General features: G+C 30.6%; 1 protein-coding gene across 2 annotated transcripts in view; it reads left to right on the top strand.

Annotated features, from left to right (window-relative positions):
• LOC142326066 (epimerase family protein SDR39U1) overlaps positions 1–8,879 on the top strand; it is a 32,597-nt gene extending 23,718 nt beyond the window's left edge. For both annotated transcript variants that reach the window (XM_075368184.1, XM_075368185.1), the window contains exons 4-6: positions 1,753–1,902; positions 4,427–4,617; positions 8,473–8,879. In XM_075368184.1, the coding sequence (XP_075224299.1) occupies positions 1,753–1,902; positions 4,427–4,617; positions 8,473–8,724 (593 nt within the window). In that variant the 3' untranslated portion in view covers positions 8,725–8,879. The remainder of the gene's footprint in view (positions 1–1,752; positions 1,903–4,426; positions 4,618–8,472) is intronic.
• Positions 8,880–18,649: the final 9,770 nt, after the last annotated feature.

Raw genomic sequence — 18,649 nt, 5'->3', positions numbered from 1 at the left:
ATATAGCAGTAAATCATTACAGTTTACATACTATTTATAAAAAATGTTTATAAAAACAACTGTGAAGTTGATTGTTTTAATATATTGTACCTATATGAATTTTAAGTAAACTTCATTCAATGAGATAAGTAAAACTGTACATTTTAAGTAAACAGGTGGGTGTTTACTTAAAATTTACACAATGTATTGCTGTCTTCTTCTGCTAAAATGACATCATGAAGGGGGTGTTAATGATACTGATATGACATTAAAAAATTTAATGAAATTCATCTCAGCTAATCAAATTTGTTTTTATAACACATGTACGAGGTGTGTTAAAAAAGTAGTGAGAATTTTTAAATTTCACGGGTTGTATTAGTCCGATTCTTAGGATGTTTTCTTTCTTGTATTGGTAAACATGTCTGAAAAGTATCTGTACATTTTTAGCCATATTGGATGTTTAGTCTCTTGGCAGCTGTAAAAAGGATAACACGTGTTTTGGTACGATCGGCTATGTTTAATTTGTATAAATAATGGATCAGAGAATTCGTATTAACTTTGCTATAAGAATGGAATAAAGTGTAGCAATGTTTTAAAAATATTAAATATTGTTTTTGGTGAGTCTGCTATGAGTAAAGCAAAGATTTACAAGTCATATAGCATTTCCAAGAAGGTCGTGAAGATGTTGAAGATGATGAGCGCCCTGGACGCCCCAGCACATCAACAATCTATGAAAACATGGAAAAAGTGAGATAAATGATTATGAATGATCACCAAATTACAATCAGAGAAGTCGCTGATGTTGGGATATCAATTAGTTTATGCCATCAAATTTTTTCAGATGTTTTAGGTATGAAAAGTGTGACAGCAAAATTTGTTCCAAAATTGTTGAATTTTGAACAAAAATAGTGACAAATAGAAGTTGCTTAGGAATCACAAAGTGAAGTCAACAACAATGCAGAACTACTAAAACATATGACATGTTTCAGTAGTTGAAACATGAATGTTTCAGGTGATGAAACTTTGGTTTATGGATATGATGACGAAAGTAAGGCTCAATCGTCCCAGTGAAGGCATTCTGGGTCACCAAGACCGAAAAAAGTTCAACAAGCACAGTCAAATGTGTAGGTTATGCTCACCATGTTCTTCAATTTTAACGGCATAGTGCATCATGAGTTCTTGCCACAAGGTCAAACGATGAATAAGGAGTATTACCTACAAGTTCAATGACATTTGCGTGAAGCAATAAAAAATAACGCCCGGATTTGTGGCAAAATAATTCATGACTTTTGCACCATGATAATGCACCTGCTCACACTTCATTGCTTGTTCATCAATTTTTAGCCAAAAATAACACTGTAATTATACCCCAGCCACCATATTCATCATAAATGGCTCCATGTGATGTTTTTCTATTCCCAGAAATAAAGAAAACCTTAAAGGGCTGTTGTTTTACAAGCATAGATGAGATTAAAAGTGAATAGCTGAAAGAGCTAAACACTATTCCAAACAGAAGTGTTTCAGGGATTGGAAGAAGTGCTGGCATTAGTGTATAATATCTAATGGAGACTATTTTGAAGGGGATATTCGTCACATATTAATGTAGACGAATAAATAAAATTCTTTCAAAAATTCTCGTTACTTTTTGAATACACCTCGTCTATCCACATTACTTACTATATTAATTGATTTTTTTGATTTTTTTTTATTTATATATTTATATAAATATGACAGCCTGTAATGAAATTAACTGTAAAAATTAATTATTTTCAGGTATATATAAACCAAGTGAAACAATAGTTTATGATGAAATGTCACCAGTTAAAGATTCTTTTGATTTTCTATCCAAATTAGCAATAGAATGGGAAGAAGCTGCAAAACTTCCTCCTGGTAGCAATGTTAGAAATGTTATCATTAGATCTGGTAGTATGAATATTTAATTCTTACATTTTATTCTAACTTTTATATAACTTTTTCTTTAAAAATCAAAACTTGTTTGCATGTAATAACTGGTGCATGTTATCATTATTTGTACGTCTGTGTTAACATCTCTTATATTCCTCTAATCCTGCAGAGTAAATTTTCCTCAGTTGCTAGTATTACAGTCTTGTCAGTTATATATTCTTAGAAAAATTCAACATTATAATTCAAGAATCTCCTCAAGTTATTTCAAAAAATTTCTGAGCTCAACCTTCAGAACCCAGCAACATAAGCCTGACTGTGTTGTAGTTATTTATGAGAAATAATGTGACACTTCACTTTGTTTTCAAATCAAACTTGTTTTATCAACAGATTGAAACACAGACACAGTGCTTGTATGCACAATGGGTGAAAAAAGTCGAGTTTCATCCTTTTTTTCATATGAATTTAAAATAAAAGTTTTTCTCACTCCTGCACTTAACTACATACTTAAACTGATCTTTTATCATACTTATGGTTTTGCCTCTCATTCATGATTTTATAAATCCATGAATATATTCATGGAATTTTTTTTTAATTTTAGATGGATCTTTTCTGGGAGAATTTGGTTTTTATTTAAGTTTTTTACAGTAAACATTATATTTAGAATTCTCAACAATAATAGAACCAATAAGAATTAATCTATATCAAAAAAGGATGTAAAAAACTGTTCCATACTTATTTTATCACATGAAAGAAGATAATAGTGTTGTCAAATAAGCGGTAATACAGTTCAAGTGTAAAAATGTTTTAAAGTTTAATTTTTAATGTTGCATTTATTTTTATTAGTTTTTTGTAACTACATCACTATTTGTAAAAAAATACAAAGCTGAATTTTATTACATAATTTTTTTTCACATAATTCTTATAGAATGTATTATTCTTTGACTATAACTACTTCAGATTTTGGCTCAATAGCTATTTCAGATGTAATTAATTTCTTATTATGTGCAGTTAAGGAATGTAGTGTTTCTAAGGAATACATTTCATATGATTCACCATTTTGATTGAAGAAATAACACATTGACTATAAGTATTTTCTGAATGTGGAATTGATTTTCACCAGTGCCCTTTACACTATACACAAACTCATGAAAATTACTCACCAAGAGATAGATAATTATTACTCAAATTTGTTTTTACTCTGTTTAAACAAAGCCCCCCATTGTATATGAAACTTTACTTAATGGTATTGTGTATAATCTTTTAAGGTAGGCTACTTATTGTGGTTTTATATAGTTGTTTTTTATAGCATTCTACATTGTGTTATTTTAATACAGTGAATGCTTTTCAAGATTTTTTTTAATTATAATGAAGCAATGTGCTGAATGTCACTTCTAATATATCTGTAAAGTTATTATCAAGTATTTTCTTTTAACTTACGGATGCCAGTGAAATATCCAATAAATCATTTTATAATATCTGATATCCTCAGTGACAATAATTATGTATTTTCTTATTTCACATAATTATATAGTTATATATATTATTTAAACTTAATTGAAATCCCTTAAAAACTTCATTTTTAAGTAGTAAATAGTAGTAACATATTTACTATTTTATTATGTAATATGTATTTTTTCTACTTGTAATAAAAATCTATTTAATTTTATTTATTTGTGTTTTCAACTAATTTATTATAAACAATATTTTATATTAAAAGAAATGAAATCTGGCTTAAAATTCAGTTTTATTTTTTCCTGTTTAGAGAATTCCACCATCAACACACAGTAATAATTTCTGCTATTATTTGAATTAATAAGGTGACATTTTATACACTTAAAACTTTACCAAGTAAACTAAAAATTTATTGAGATATTAATTATTAAAAACTGAAAGAAAAATTTTAAGAGAGATTTGTAGAAAATGTGTCAGACATCAAGCACTAGATTGTAAAATATTTCAAAAATGTATTGAAAGAAATGTAAAAACCTAAGAAAGGCAGATAAATAGAAAACTAAGCTTTTTTGGAAAAATGTTTATTTTTTTATTATTATTTTAACCCTCTGTATTGCTTTCTTCTTAAGTAATGCTGTTTTTTTATATATCTTGTGTATCTGTGATTGTTTCTTTTATGGGCACGTTTTACAAATTATCAACTGATCATTTTTTTTGTGTTGTTATATTTCTATCCAAGTTTATAAATGTTTCTCAAAAATATGCTATAAGTAGTGTTTGGTTTCCCATGTAGGATGTAGACGAACCAATTTTTTTAACACAAAATGGGTTCTGGATTCTATTTCTTTGCCATTATTTCATTATTTTGTTCTAATTAGTAACATTATATTCTGGGATAGGAATGAAGGGTAGTAACAAGCTATAGCCACCTCACTACATGAACAAAAAATGCAGATATCAAAGAGTCCCAAACAACAAAACTTGTAGATGTTTTGGAGAATTCCAGAATATCCTACAAATCAGTTGAAGTTAACGAATATCTACAACTCATAATAGATATGTTCATACACTGAATAATTTATGTTGAAAGGTGTTGTTCTGGGCAGAGGTGGTGGCATGATTAAGCAAATGTATCCAGCATTTTTTTGTGGTTTTGGTGGACCAATAGCATCAGGTAACCAGTACTTACCTTGGATTCACATAAAAGATTTATGTAAGCTTCTGCTTTTTTGCATAGAGAATAAAGAGGTTGTTGGCATTCTTAATGGAGTTGCACCTCAGGTAATTGAATTATGATTTCTACTTATTATATTTGTGTTTATATATATATTAATATTTTATTTTGTGTGTATATATATTAATTTATTTAGATAAAATTTTTATGGTCCATTTTTTATTTCTTTTTCCTCTATTCATTAAATAATTATATATAACTTATAATATAATATTTTTTCAGCCTCTGCAAAGTACAGAATTAGAGAACACTCTTACCTTTATTTTTTCTTGTTCAAAACAATTTCAAGCCTACGCCCATCTTCAGTGATGTTATTTTAATAATTCTTATCTTTTATGTTTACACATAAAATTATAGATTTTTATAAATTTAAAAGATTAAAAAAAATTTTTTTTATTTCAGAATTAAAAAATTAAATTTTTAATTCTACATCCAATATAGAAGTACTGTGCCTCAGATAATAAATAAACCACATCTTGTATATAATTTCAAGAAGAAAGCAGATGACAGTTTTAATTATATTTATAAGAATATTAATTTTACACCCATGTTTAACCAAGTTCCCAAAAGTATACCACCAGGAAAGATCCCAAGATCCCAAAAGTTACTTTTCATCGCAAATCAGCAGTCGAGAGTTCTAAGGTTCAAATCTTGGTGAAGGCAGTACTTTTATATGTATTTGAATACTAGATTGTGGATACCAGTGTTCTTTGGTAGTTGGATTTCAATTAACCGCACATCTCAGGAATGGTCGACCTGATACTGTACAAGACTGCAGTTCATTTGCATTCATACACATCATCCTTATTCATCCTCTGAAGTAATACCTTACGGTGGTTCCAGAGCTAAACAGAAAAAGAATGATCCCAAAAGTATATCTGTTATTTTTTTATTAAATTGCCCAAAAATAGATATACCATATATCTGACATATGTTAATAGATACATTCAGCAAGTTTCATAGTTTGATGTGTATTCATTCATGAAGTACGTGCATGGAGAACAAGAGAGACAATAAACATAATAGTTTATAGGTTCCATAACATAGTTCTGTGTTAAGTTTAAATATACTTATTACTCCACATTAATGAACCTGCTTGCAATTTGTCAATCTTCTTTTTCCATATCAGTTCTGCAAGTGATATTAAGTACATTTGTGTTAGAAGAAAACTTGAATTAATATATGAGGATGGTTCAGAAAGTAGCAACTTCTGTTTGGCTAAAAATAAAAAACCTGCATAAATAAGATACTTTGTTATATAAATCTTAAAACTATAGCTTTTAAATATTTTTCAACATGGTCACCATTTAAATTCAAGCATTCTTCATAGTGTTTCACTAATTTATACAAATACCTTCTTCAGAAAATTCAGCAACCTGAGTACCTAGCTAACCTTTCACAGCATTTTGAAGTTCGTCATCATCGAAGTGCTGCAACATAAACCATTTCTTCATGAGACTGAAGAGATGAAGATCATTCTACCCCAAGTCAAGTCTGTAAGAGGATTGAACAAAAATGTCCCATTGGAATTGATTCAGAAGTTCTTTGAGTATTTCAAGCACTCTGAGGTCAAGCATTGTCATGTAAAGAACAACACCAGATGACAGCATATCATGACGTTTGTTCTGAATGGCTCACCTAAGTTTCTTCAAAGTTTCACAGTGGACTGATAAAGTATCTCCTTGCATTGCAATACTTTGATGACAATGATGACTTCAAAATGCCATGAAAGGTTGGCTAGTTAGTCAAGCAGCTGAATTTTATGAAGAAGTATTTGTAAATTAGTTAAACACTATGACAAATGCTTGAATTTAAATGGCGACTATGTAGAAAAATAGTTAAAAGCTATAGTTTTACATTGTATATAATAAAATATTTTTACTATACAAATTTTTTATTTATAGCCAAACTGAAGTTACTTTCCAAATTGCCATCGTAAAACAAGGTGCTGCTGTAGCCATGCTTATGACACTACTCTTGCCTATGATGGTCTAGAATCCTATATTTAAAACTCTTGTGGTTTATACATATCTCAAAGCAGGTTTAGCTAGTCTTAACTATATGGCAACATTTTATATTTACTATTACTGAAAAAAAATTTGAAAGTTGAAATTGGTGTATTTTTATCTAAAATTATGTACAGGTGTACAGAATCTCATTAAAAAATAAATAATAAAAAATTACATTCTGTCTACTGAGGAATCATAGTATAGACCAAACTACACATTCATGTTGCCACTAGCTAGCTATTGAGATCAGAACAGATATAACCACTGCCAATCTGATTCTTGTCCACTACTGAATATTATATTTTTAATAGATAACACTGTTTAACTTTTAACATGCACATTGTCTGGTCAAAATTTCAGAGGTTTTAATGCACTCATCTATTAGAGACTTTGTGAAATATGCTGCCCATCTCTGCCTCACATCTCCACCATCAATATCTTCCATACCAGCCCACTCATATACATCCACGAGCCATGAAGATAAAAAGTCCGGTTTATATTTGAGTGATCCTTGTAATTTATAAAAAATGTATATTTATATACCACTGCAGTTTCATTATTGTTCACTATTGAATTACAAGGGTCAGTCAAGTATTAAACTGAATTTTTTGTCTTCATGGGTCGTGAACATACATGAGTGAGCTGGCATGGAGGATAGGATATTGATGGTGGAGATGTAAGGAGAGGATGAATGTTCCAGCCAGCTTAGCATTCACATCTCTCTGGTCAGTGACAGAGATACCATCGTCATCAAGATTCCATTATGCACATATTTCACGTACAATGTATGGCTATTAAATAACGAGACAAGCGTTGTAAAATATTTTATTTTAAATTGATGTATATTTAGTTATTCTCCTTCAATACACACCACTCCTTTATCCCTGCAATGCTCCATGTGAATTTTCCATTGCCGGAACAGTGCTGGAATTCTTCTTCTGTGATGTGAATTCTTCTTTCATGATGTGTGCCGCTTTTTCTTTAGCAGCTTCAACAGTCTGAAATCTTGTTCCTTTTAATTCCAGATTTGACTTTGGGAAATAGATAAAAGTCGCATGGTGCCAGGTCAAGAAAATAAGGCGGATGGTCTAACATTGAGATGTTATGCTTGGCTAGAAACATCTTGACAGACAATACAGTGTGAGCCAGTGCATTGTCCTGATGAAAACCCATGACTTGTTCTTCCGCAATTTAGGTCGTTTTTTTCTTACTTCACGGGGTTGAGCAAGGACCTCAAGGTAATAATGTTGATTAATAGTTTAACCTTCAGGAACCCAGTGAAGGTACACAATCCCATGAATATTGAAAAAAAAACATTAATTTTCGCTCTGAATTTTGATCATCTTCAATGTCTTCTCAGCCATCTTGTAAAACACTTAAACCACTCAAAAACCCCCCACACATGATAAACATTCATTGCCACATACCTTTTTTAATAAAAGATTTCAGTAGGTTTTTCCAAGTTTCATATGAAATTTCACGACAGTTCTTTGCTCTAATAAAACACTTATCATTTTTCCAGCAAAACAAGAAAACAGATGTTATCTAAACAAAGACCACAGCCAGACTAATATCACCACAGCCAGTCTACAAAACTGGAATGGTAACAATCGAAAGAGAAGGCTTCATGCTACATAGCTGTTGGTCATACAAATTCGGCGCATGCGCAGTTCTGTAGCAGCATTAGTCTCATTATTTAATAGTCACACCTCATAGTTTCTCATAGATAAGTGCATCAAACCCTCTGAAATTTTGACTAGACAGTGTGTACCGTATATGACTGGGCCAGCAAATTTAAAGGACATGAAGCTATTTAAGATTATCCATGTTTAATTTAGGCAAGTTACACCGAATTCTTTTGTACATTCAAAATATCTTTTTTTTCTGTTTTAGATAGTAACAAACCAGCAATTTACTTACGCATTTGCCAGGGCAATGATGAGACCTGCATTCTTTAGAGTTCCGGAAATAATGTTAAATCTGATGTTTAGTGAAGAAAGAGCAAAAATTATGACACAAGGACAAAAAGTTGTACCAAAACGTGCTTTAGAATATGGTTTCAATTTTGAATATTCAGATATTAAATCAGCATGTCAAGATTGTTCACGTTTAATGTATTCTGCTAAAGAACCAATAGTTTTATAATTTATTATAATGTTTTGTTTTATTTTTATTTCCTTTTTTTGTGCAAATGTAAAAAACAATTGATGTAAGATATCTGTATTATAAAAGTATTAAAAAGCTACTGGTAAGTTAATGTAAGAATTTTTTAAGTAAAATTTATTGCTTTATGATAGAAATTGATTTGATTCATCCTGTATAATTAGATAAATTAATTTAAAAAATAAATAACACATTCATTTTGTAATAATAGTAGTTATAATTATAATACTCAACCACACAAATTGATAAATTTATGCTTAATCAGTATTATAAGAAAACTTCTTACAAGTACAATAAAGTAATATTACCTCATGAATGCAGATGCAAACAATTTTTATCGCTTGATTATATTTTAAATCGCATTTATTTAACTAATTTTTTTCCACTTGCTGCACAATTAAGTGCCCTTCTGCTAGCATCAGGCCTCGGCTTCTCCTATAATCAGACATTAACATTTGGTCCTGAGTAATTCCTAAGACCTAAATTTTTTAAACTACTTTAATCCATCCAAGCAAGAGAAGTATACATTTTTATTTTAATTTAACAAAACCTTTACTAACATGTAAAAAAACATTATAAAGTTTTAAAAAAATAAATTTAAAAAAAAGTTCTATAAGATTTTTGAAACCATTAGATTATTCCTAAAATTTTACTTGAGAAAGTTTTGTGAATAGCCTATAATCTCCATAATCCCCTCTCTGTGAAGAAATTGTATATAATGCAATCTTCCTATGGAAATTTGTACATTAATTTGTTAATGTATACTAACTGTTCATATTGCTATTATATATATATATATATATATTTTGAATGAGAAGGATCCAAGTTCCAAGTTTTAACTCTGTTATAAGTGGCACAAGAGTGCTTTCTCTTGAGAGAGTCATAGTATCGATTGCCTGTCCATATAATTAATAAAGAGTGGAGGTAACATTTATAGCTTCTTGAGACCAGACACTATGGTTATTTGCCAATTGTTACCAAACACGTATTTAATGGTCACAGTGGTCTGTGAATATTTTTCACAGATTTTAAAAGATATATATTTCTCCCTCCCCCACCCAAAATTGCAATAGTCCATATAATGTACCTTACGTTTCAGTTGAAAAAAAAATCAAAATATTGTTTTCCTTTAGTTTTTTTTTACTGGTTTTGTAACTACATAAAATAAAAATCAATATTATCCTAGTTTTGCAAAATAATACCCTATAGATAAATGTATAATAAATGTTAATAATTAACAATAAAACCATAAAAATAAAATATAAAAAAAAAGTGAATAAAATCTTTACAATAATTTTTATAATTTATTTGTGGTAAGTGATATTTCATGAAACAATCATTTATACAAAGGTATACTTTACATTTGATCCAAATAACCCTACATCGTGTCTTGCAACCCTGAAACCTGCACTTTGTTGAAAATTTGTCTTTCATGAATTTTGTTAAGTGTCCCATGTTATCATACTTTACCCCTGGAAGGGCGTGTGGTACAACTTTTCTGTACTTGGGACATGATGTGTCACTTTCTTCTTCAGTTTCAGATTTCTCTTCTCTTGCAATTTATCTGTTTGCATTTGAGGATGATGTAATCATTAAGTTCGCTAGCTACAGTCTGTATTGAATTAGAGGCAATTGATCTTTCTTTTCAATCCCATTACTTTTGTTGTTGGCTAGTCTATATATCAACCAACAATTAATTATGGTTGCATCAAGAAAGTAGTTAAACACATGAATTGGCAATTTCCTGGTGTGTTTGTAGCTTCTGTAATTTGATAGAAGCCTATCATGAAAGTCAATGTCACCCATGTTCAAATAGTACATTTTCACAACAGCTTGTTGGAGAACGCTAATTTTCTGCTTTTATTCCTTCGGCCATCTTTTGCACATGGCAATTGGTTCATTACCAACACATGTCAAAAGAACAGCACGCTTATTGTCATTCAATTTATTAGCACCCACTTTTCCATCACTGCATACTACTTGTGACCACTCACTTCTTAACATCTTATCAATAAATACTTTAGATGATGCGATTTTCCATTGCTGTTCCTGTCGAAGTATGTATTCCTTTCTAACAGAGTATCAGCACATTTACTCTGGTGAAGAATCTTTCTGTGTAAATAACATAATAGTTATTTTGAGGACATGACTTTATAATAATTTTACAATTGACCAACAAGATTGAATTCTCTCAGTAATTCGTCATTAACTGTTCCTTTGCCAGTCTAAATTTTGAGATTTGGTTTAGAAAGGACATAGCAACTAAATCTCACCCAGCAAATGTTATAATCTGTTCATCTACTGACAGGTGAATAGAGCGAGGCAATGATAGACACCTCTTTTGAATGGCAGAAAGCAGTGGTCGTACTTTCCAAAGTCTTTTATCAGTTAGATCTTTGTCTACCATATTATTTAAAAAACATAAATGATTTTTCAGTTTAAAATACCTATTTTGAGTCATGTGATTTGATACAACTGGAATATTTATTCCTACTGAAATAAAATTTTGCTTGAGGCAAACAAATACAGCCCATAATTACTTCAGTGTCTGTAAATTATAATTAGTTCTTGTTTTCTGGTGTTTAAAGATTTCAGGTTTCTTGTTTGAATGGAGAATTAGTTGTTTTCTCAGCAGCATTCCCCCTGAAATCTAAATCAAAATATTCAAAGATAATTCCATGATTCCAGGAAAAGCCTCAGAAGGTAAAAGATCATTATTTAATGGTAAAGTATCATCATCTCTGAAACATGGCATTCCCCACTTTAAAATAAAATAAATTTTACACATGTTTTAAGAAATGTTGTCATCCATTTATCCACCAGAAATTATTAGTTTTCCATAACCGAGGGCGTTCTGCTGATTGCCTTGAAGTAGATTTGGCTGGGTGCCGGTCTTTTAGTTCCACCTTTTCTTGATGAGACTGTGATTCACTTGCATCATTCATTTCAGTTTGAATAACTGATAATTCTTGTAGTAATTCTATCACTATCTACTAGTGCTTGAAGCAACTACTTCCCTGTATTATAATAAACTGGAGAAAAACAAAAATAACTTTTAAAAATGTATGTAGTGAATAATTGAGTTAAGATTCTAATCTTAACACAAATGAATGACTCTTATATTAGGTTCAGAAATTTAAAATTTTAACTAAACATGAAAATCATAAAATCATCTCTTTGAGAACAGAAGTACACATTTGTGTAAAAACGTAGACTATAAAAGTTATGAATTTTAAGTAATGCTGGTCCTGAATTGCTATTTTAACTATATAAAAATCAAGTTTAAATGATGAAATAGGAAAAATAACAAACAAATTAAGTTTAACAGTTTGTGTGCCACGAGAAGCTGCTATTGCTTGCACACTATGTTGAACAGCTGAGTGCAAATGAACTGAGAACAGTAACACAGTGTAACTGGTGGCAGAATTGTAAACTAGAAGAGTGTACAGGCGTGTATAAATGAACTCAACACAGCAATTCCTTGAAATTTAGTTGTTTTAGTGTTTGGCATTCTGAAATACAAAAGTATATTCAGTTCATTGAAAAAGTAAAGAGGAAATCATTTCACTCCTCAGTTTTCCTTTAAATGATGTTTTTGAACTAGCTTTGTCATCTTGTAATGATTGTATCTTGGTTCAGTTATGACACCTACCATATATTACTAACACCCTAAGCTGTTTGTTTGTCTTTTGGGCACAGATATGTCATTATGAGTGTGCCTAAAGCATCCAGAAATTTTGAAAATGTTTTAATTTTGACATTATACTTCTTTACTTCCTTGGAAATTGTAAATTGCTGAAAATGATCAGTGTTTTTTTCTCTATTTTTTCAAAACTAGTTGACCAGTTTTCATGAACCAAAACTAAAAATTAGGGTGGTTTGAAGGCAAATAATATTAATTGGTAGATGGGTAGATAGTGAATGAGTAAAACATAACGTTTAAAAAATTTGATCTAGAATGTAATATGATAAAGTATAAAAAGTGTCTGAAAAATGATTATAAGTGTTATTAAATATCTGTAAGATCTCATTAAAAATTAGGTTCAGGCCATGTATGGATCAGTACAGTCACTGCAGCTGATTGGACTAGAAAGCAGCGGAATCCTCATTACCACATCAGTTGATGTGGCGAACACATCTGGAAGGTTGTTTAGGTCAGTTTCATTTACATCATTGTACTGAACTGTGAGATATAGGTTGCAGATAGAAAATATCCTGTTTGTGGATTGGAGACTTGTAAAATTAATTAAACGTACCCTTTTCTTTTAATGAGCAAAGATATACATTGAATAATTATCGTGGCACTTTCCCTGGAAATGATATCAGGCTCATTATGTTATCACATCTCCCAGATACTGCATTATGACATCTTTTGTGTATCTACAATAGAATGAATATTCGCTGGCCAGGTGTTTCCAGATTCTTGGTCAGAAGCATTCCCTTACATTCATTGTTTGTCGATGATTTTTCTATTTATGTTTCATGTAGAGCTTCAGCTACTGCTGAGAGAGGCTTCAGAACACAATAACCCGCTTAGAATCATGGTGTAAATGGACTGGATTCATGATTTTCCTTAGAAAAACAAAATTCATTTGCTTTTCCCAATTGAGGGGGAACATGTTGACTCTCGGGTGTTTTTGTATGGTGAACCATGTACACAGGTTCGATTCCTAGGATTCTGATTTGACTATCAACTGATGGGAACACATTTGAAGGAGCTGAAGGTAAAATGTTAATCTTGCTGAGAGTTCTATCTAATACTCATTGGTGTCTACCAAACTCTGGTCCATTCCCACAGACAGGAAATTGACCAGACTAATAAGCCGTGTGGCTTATTAGTCTGCATTGGCCACTGCTCCAAAAATGCTGGATCTCCAGCCATTTTGAAATTTTAGCAATGAGCATGATGATAATGCTACAAAAGAGGCTTTTTTTCACTAATTGCGTTAGTTCAAGTGTTCTTGTCTATTTTCTGAAAAGGGTGGTTCATGATAAGTGGCAAAGTGAATGGAATGCTACCATCAACAATAAACTTTGTCCAGTTAAGAACATTGTGTCACCGAGGAGCTTCTCATGCAGGAATAACTGTCAAGATGAGGTTATTTGCCCTATGCAAATAGGGCACTCCAGGCTCACTTACGGATACCTGATTGTAACAGATGCACTCCTTTGTGCTCACTGCAACTGTCAACTAACTGTGTACTTCTTTGTAGATTGTATCTGTTATACAGCACTGCGTCATAAGTTTTAAGCTGGGCTTACACGCAGAGTATGTTGGGGAACAATGCAATGATATTATCGAATGTCTTGTGATTTATAAAGGCCGTGCATCTTTATTCAAAAATTTGATTATACATACGGTCTTTATTGACTGTTTATGCCATTTGGCAAATGCCAAGAGTTAATTTTGTTCTTTTAAATTACTTTTTTGGGCTCTTTCCATCTATGCTGTGTATTTATATTTCTGTTTAGTTTTTTATTGTTTCTTTTAAATATTTATATTTACTGTATAAATATTGTATCCAGGCACTGATGACAATACTTTGTTGTGTATCCAGAAAAAAAAAAATTTAATTAGATCTTCACCATTTATCCCAATTTACATTCCATGCCAAAAAAAAAATGTGTAGAAGATCATTTTGTGTCCTGGGGATTCAGTTACACAAACAAAACATATTATTGAAAGAGAGGCTTTTATTTGTTCTTGGTGAATGGTTCATTCATATTTTCCTCCATCTGTGGTAAGTAGACAGCAGCTATGTTTGACATCATTGTCTACACCAAGCTGGGCCAACCCAAATTGCTCAACAAGTCACATAATGCCACACATAAATAAGAATTGCAATTTTTTTTCAAAATCTGGTTTTACAATTAGATTTGGACTTAATAATTTTTTTTAATGTAATTAATTTGAATGCAGAGGTACAAAAAAGTGTTCAACAGTGTAAATTAAAAAAAAAACAATGCTAAAACCAGATATGAAAAAGAAATCAGTATTGAACCAACAAAATGTATTTGTAATGCAAATACATTTGTACTACTTTTTTGTTCTACATACATACATATATAAATTTTCTTCTACTTTTTTGTAAAAGTAGTTTTAATTATCAACATTATTAGTTAAGGTCACGTAAATCAATTAATGGGACGGGTAGAAGGGAAAATTTGTGTAGGCAGGCCACGTTTGGAATATGTAAAACAAATTTTTAGGGATGTAGGATGTAGAAGGTATACTGAAATGAAACGACTAGCACTAGATAGGGAATCTTGGAGAGCTGCATCAAACCAGTCAAATGACTGAAGACAAAAAAAAAAAAATCAATATTTCAAATAAAAAAATATCAATGGCTGTTTTTTTTCAGTGTGATTATAGCATTTGTTTCTGTTTATTTCTCTAAATTTATTTCAATAGTTGAAATTGCACACGTTAACTGGTTTTCCAGATATATTATTGGTTTTTAACTTTTTATTATTTGTTATAATTTATTTTAGAAAAAAGCTTCAAAAACATGCATAAATCCAAGGACACACAATATTTTGGGCAAAACTATCTGATGTCAGGAGATTTTTTTGCTCTTGTGTACTTACTATAAAATTCAATTTTAGACTACTATGTAAGTTATCTTATTTTTTAATCAGCAAATTTTGGGAAATATAGTGGATTATTACTTCAATAATTTCATTTTGAATTCTTTAATCATATTGTAAGCATCAGTAATTAAATTATTCTGACCCTGCAATTTTTAACCAATTTGATTTTTCTGTACCTTCCAACTAGAAATAAGTCTTGTAACTATTCTTAATTCAGGAACAGATATGTTCTCCTCATTCATGAAGATTCAATTTTTCCTGTACTCAAGAAATCATCTTCATCTTAAACATTTCTGACTCGGCCATTATCTAACATTTGTAAAATACACAATGTTGCCATACCCAGAATCTAATTCAATAAAGTATGATGGATGTAGTTCACTGTTTCTATAAGACCATGTATGTCTTGGCTCAGTTAATTTTTTTTTTTTTGTTTAACCACTGTTAGGTATTACTTCAGAGGATGAGATGAATGATTTGTAGTGTATACGAAAATGTCATCCCTGACCAGAATTTGAACCTGGGACCTCTGGTTGAAAGGCTGAGATGCTATCACTCATGCCACAGAGGCTGGCCATAGTTAATAATTAAGCACATAAATATTGTTGATATATCAAGCAGTATATATATATATATATATATATGTATATCTGAAATGAAACGACTAGCACTAGATAGGGAACCTTGGAGAGCTGCATCAAACCAGTCAAATGACTGAAGACAAAAAAAATATATATGTATATACCGTTTGGTCTTGTTAATTTTTGCCTCCAACTTACTTTACAGCCCCTTTATTTTTTCCAGTCATAGTTGCCACTCCCATCTGTTAATCCGGAAATCAACTCTAAACGTTAGCCATTATCTGACGAGCATTATTTTATGGCTAAGAAAACAACTTCACCCTTCACAATATCTTTCAAATGTATGAAAGTTAATAATTCTTGTGTAACCTGAACGATTCATTAACCATGAATTAATACTGCAAGGTTGTGTTTTTGACTTTATAATTCAAAAACTACAATAAAGCAACCCTTTTTGTATAATTACAATCAATACGGTGAAAAATAACATATGCCAAGATTATTGACTTTTGAATGCGCATCTGTTTTTTTCTAAATAATAATTACCTGTATGAACAGGTACATATTTATGTGTATAAGCATAGGCATATGTTATTTTATTATACCAAGGTATCATATGAACCACTATTAACATACTTAAACAGAATTTAACCAAATTAAACATTATTATAACCAGTTTCAAACAATAGAAAAAAAAATGTTTCTTGATTTCATAGTCACAATAAAAATACACTGAAGACCAACAACAAAACTCATTCACAACAATCTTTTTTTATGTATGATCCACAGACTACTCAATTCACTATGCTACTTGAAAACCATGCAGAAGAGATGGACACTGTAAAACACCTAGGATACAAAACCAAACACCTGCACAAAAGTAATAACATCTAATAAAATGAAAGAAGTATTGCAGCCTTACGAACAACAAATAAAACAAATCATTGCATACAGAATGCAATGCAACTGTTAAGTAGGAATAAACTGTTTCGATAATGTGGTAAAAAATGACATTTTTTTAAGATACACTTAGCTCTTTCACTACAAGAGTAGCCCCAAGCACACCTGCATCAGGATCTTTTCCGAAGTATACATTTAGATCATAGGCATACCCAGTATCAGAATCACAGTGCTCCCAAATTTTTATTCCTCTTTTTATTGGCTTGTAGGGCATGAACTGTTTCAGGACCGATCTACCATTAAATTTGGCCACAGATTCATCAATGCTTGAAAAGGACTATCATCCCTAGCCTTTTGAAAGGTGTGTTTCAAGCATGACACAACTTCATTGATATATGTTTTTGAACTATTGGCAGGTTTGTTAGGTTCATTGAAATATAATTTGGACATCAATACCTGGTATCTAATACTGGCTATAGCCAGCTTTATAGCTTCATTCCCTAATGATTTATTGGATGACCAATAATCAGAAAAATTTGGTACATGATTATATGGTATGACTAGCATTACACCAATTACCATAATAATTTCATGTATCAGCAATGTTATTTCCTTTTTCATGCCTTAGCATTGCTAGTAAATATTTTTGCAGTTAGAAATAAACAAAGAGACTCTGTGGAAACATTTGTAAAAAAACACTGATATTCATCTGATGCCCTATTGATTCTATTCGTCAGAATAGGAGTTATTCTTTGTGCTGTTAATGCAAGTCATGGTGTGAAAGCTGACTTAATACTTTTTCATAAAATAGGCTCATTGTTGTTGTTTTCATTTCCAACATCATCATCATTATTATTACTAGTATTTATATCTCTGTTGCCTTCAATTGGAATACCCACAAGATTCTCATCGTCATAACCTGGTTTTCATTTCCAACATCATCATCATTATTATTAGTAGTATTTATATCTCTGTTGCCTTCAATTGGAATACCCACAAGATTCTCATCGTCATAACCTGAAGATTGTGGTTCATTATCTTGTTCTGATTCTGTTTCGGATAGTAATCCAACTGTATCAGAGTCGTCTTCACTTTCTATAAATACTTTACCTGCAACAACATACAAATTTATTGGTAAAAAATAATACAGTAAGCTTACCTATGCTAAATGAGGATATAAATATAAAATGAGTGTGTTATACATTTTATTAATGTATATTTGTGTTGATACACATTTCACTTTTGAAAACAAAATATCTGATATCCTCGCATATAAAAAAGGTATATACCTCAACATTAAAATATATAAATAAACAAGCAATGTACTAAACAGACAAAATCAAATCCTACATACTTTTTAACTACAGTATACAGAAAATACACCTAATTTATATGTCATACATATCATCCTAATCTAATTGGGACATGAGGGGTGTTGCTTATTGTTCACTAGTAAACAGATTGCAACGTACACATTAGGAAAATAAAATTAACATTTAGACAAAACCTATTAAAAGAAACCGCCAACAGTATATCATTCGCTGACGCTCGTGTATTTCTAACAGTAGATACAAAAAATGTAATTGTTTTGAAATAAGTTTATAAAACGTTTTATTGTATTATTTTATTTTTTTCCTTTTAAAAATATAAAATTTTAATTAATATTATTGTCCACTGTCTTGGAGCAAGAACAGTTTAAATATATATATAATAATTTATATACGATCACGCATCGTAATTTTTAATAGAGTAGAAAAATAATTTAATTTAATAAGCAATTCTACTATATTTATTATTTTACAACGCATATAGTAAAACATTACTAGAAATTCGAT

Source organism: Lycorma delicatula, chromosome 6, assembly GCF_047948215.1.
Source record: "Lycorma delicatula isolate Av1 chromosome 6, ASM4794821v1, whole genome shotgun sequence".
NCBI classification, from domain to species: Eukaryota; Metazoa; Arthropoda; class Insecta; order Hemiptera; family Fulgoridae; genus Lycorma; species Lycorma delicatula.
This window is presented reverse-complemented; position numbering and strand designations above follow the sequence as displayed.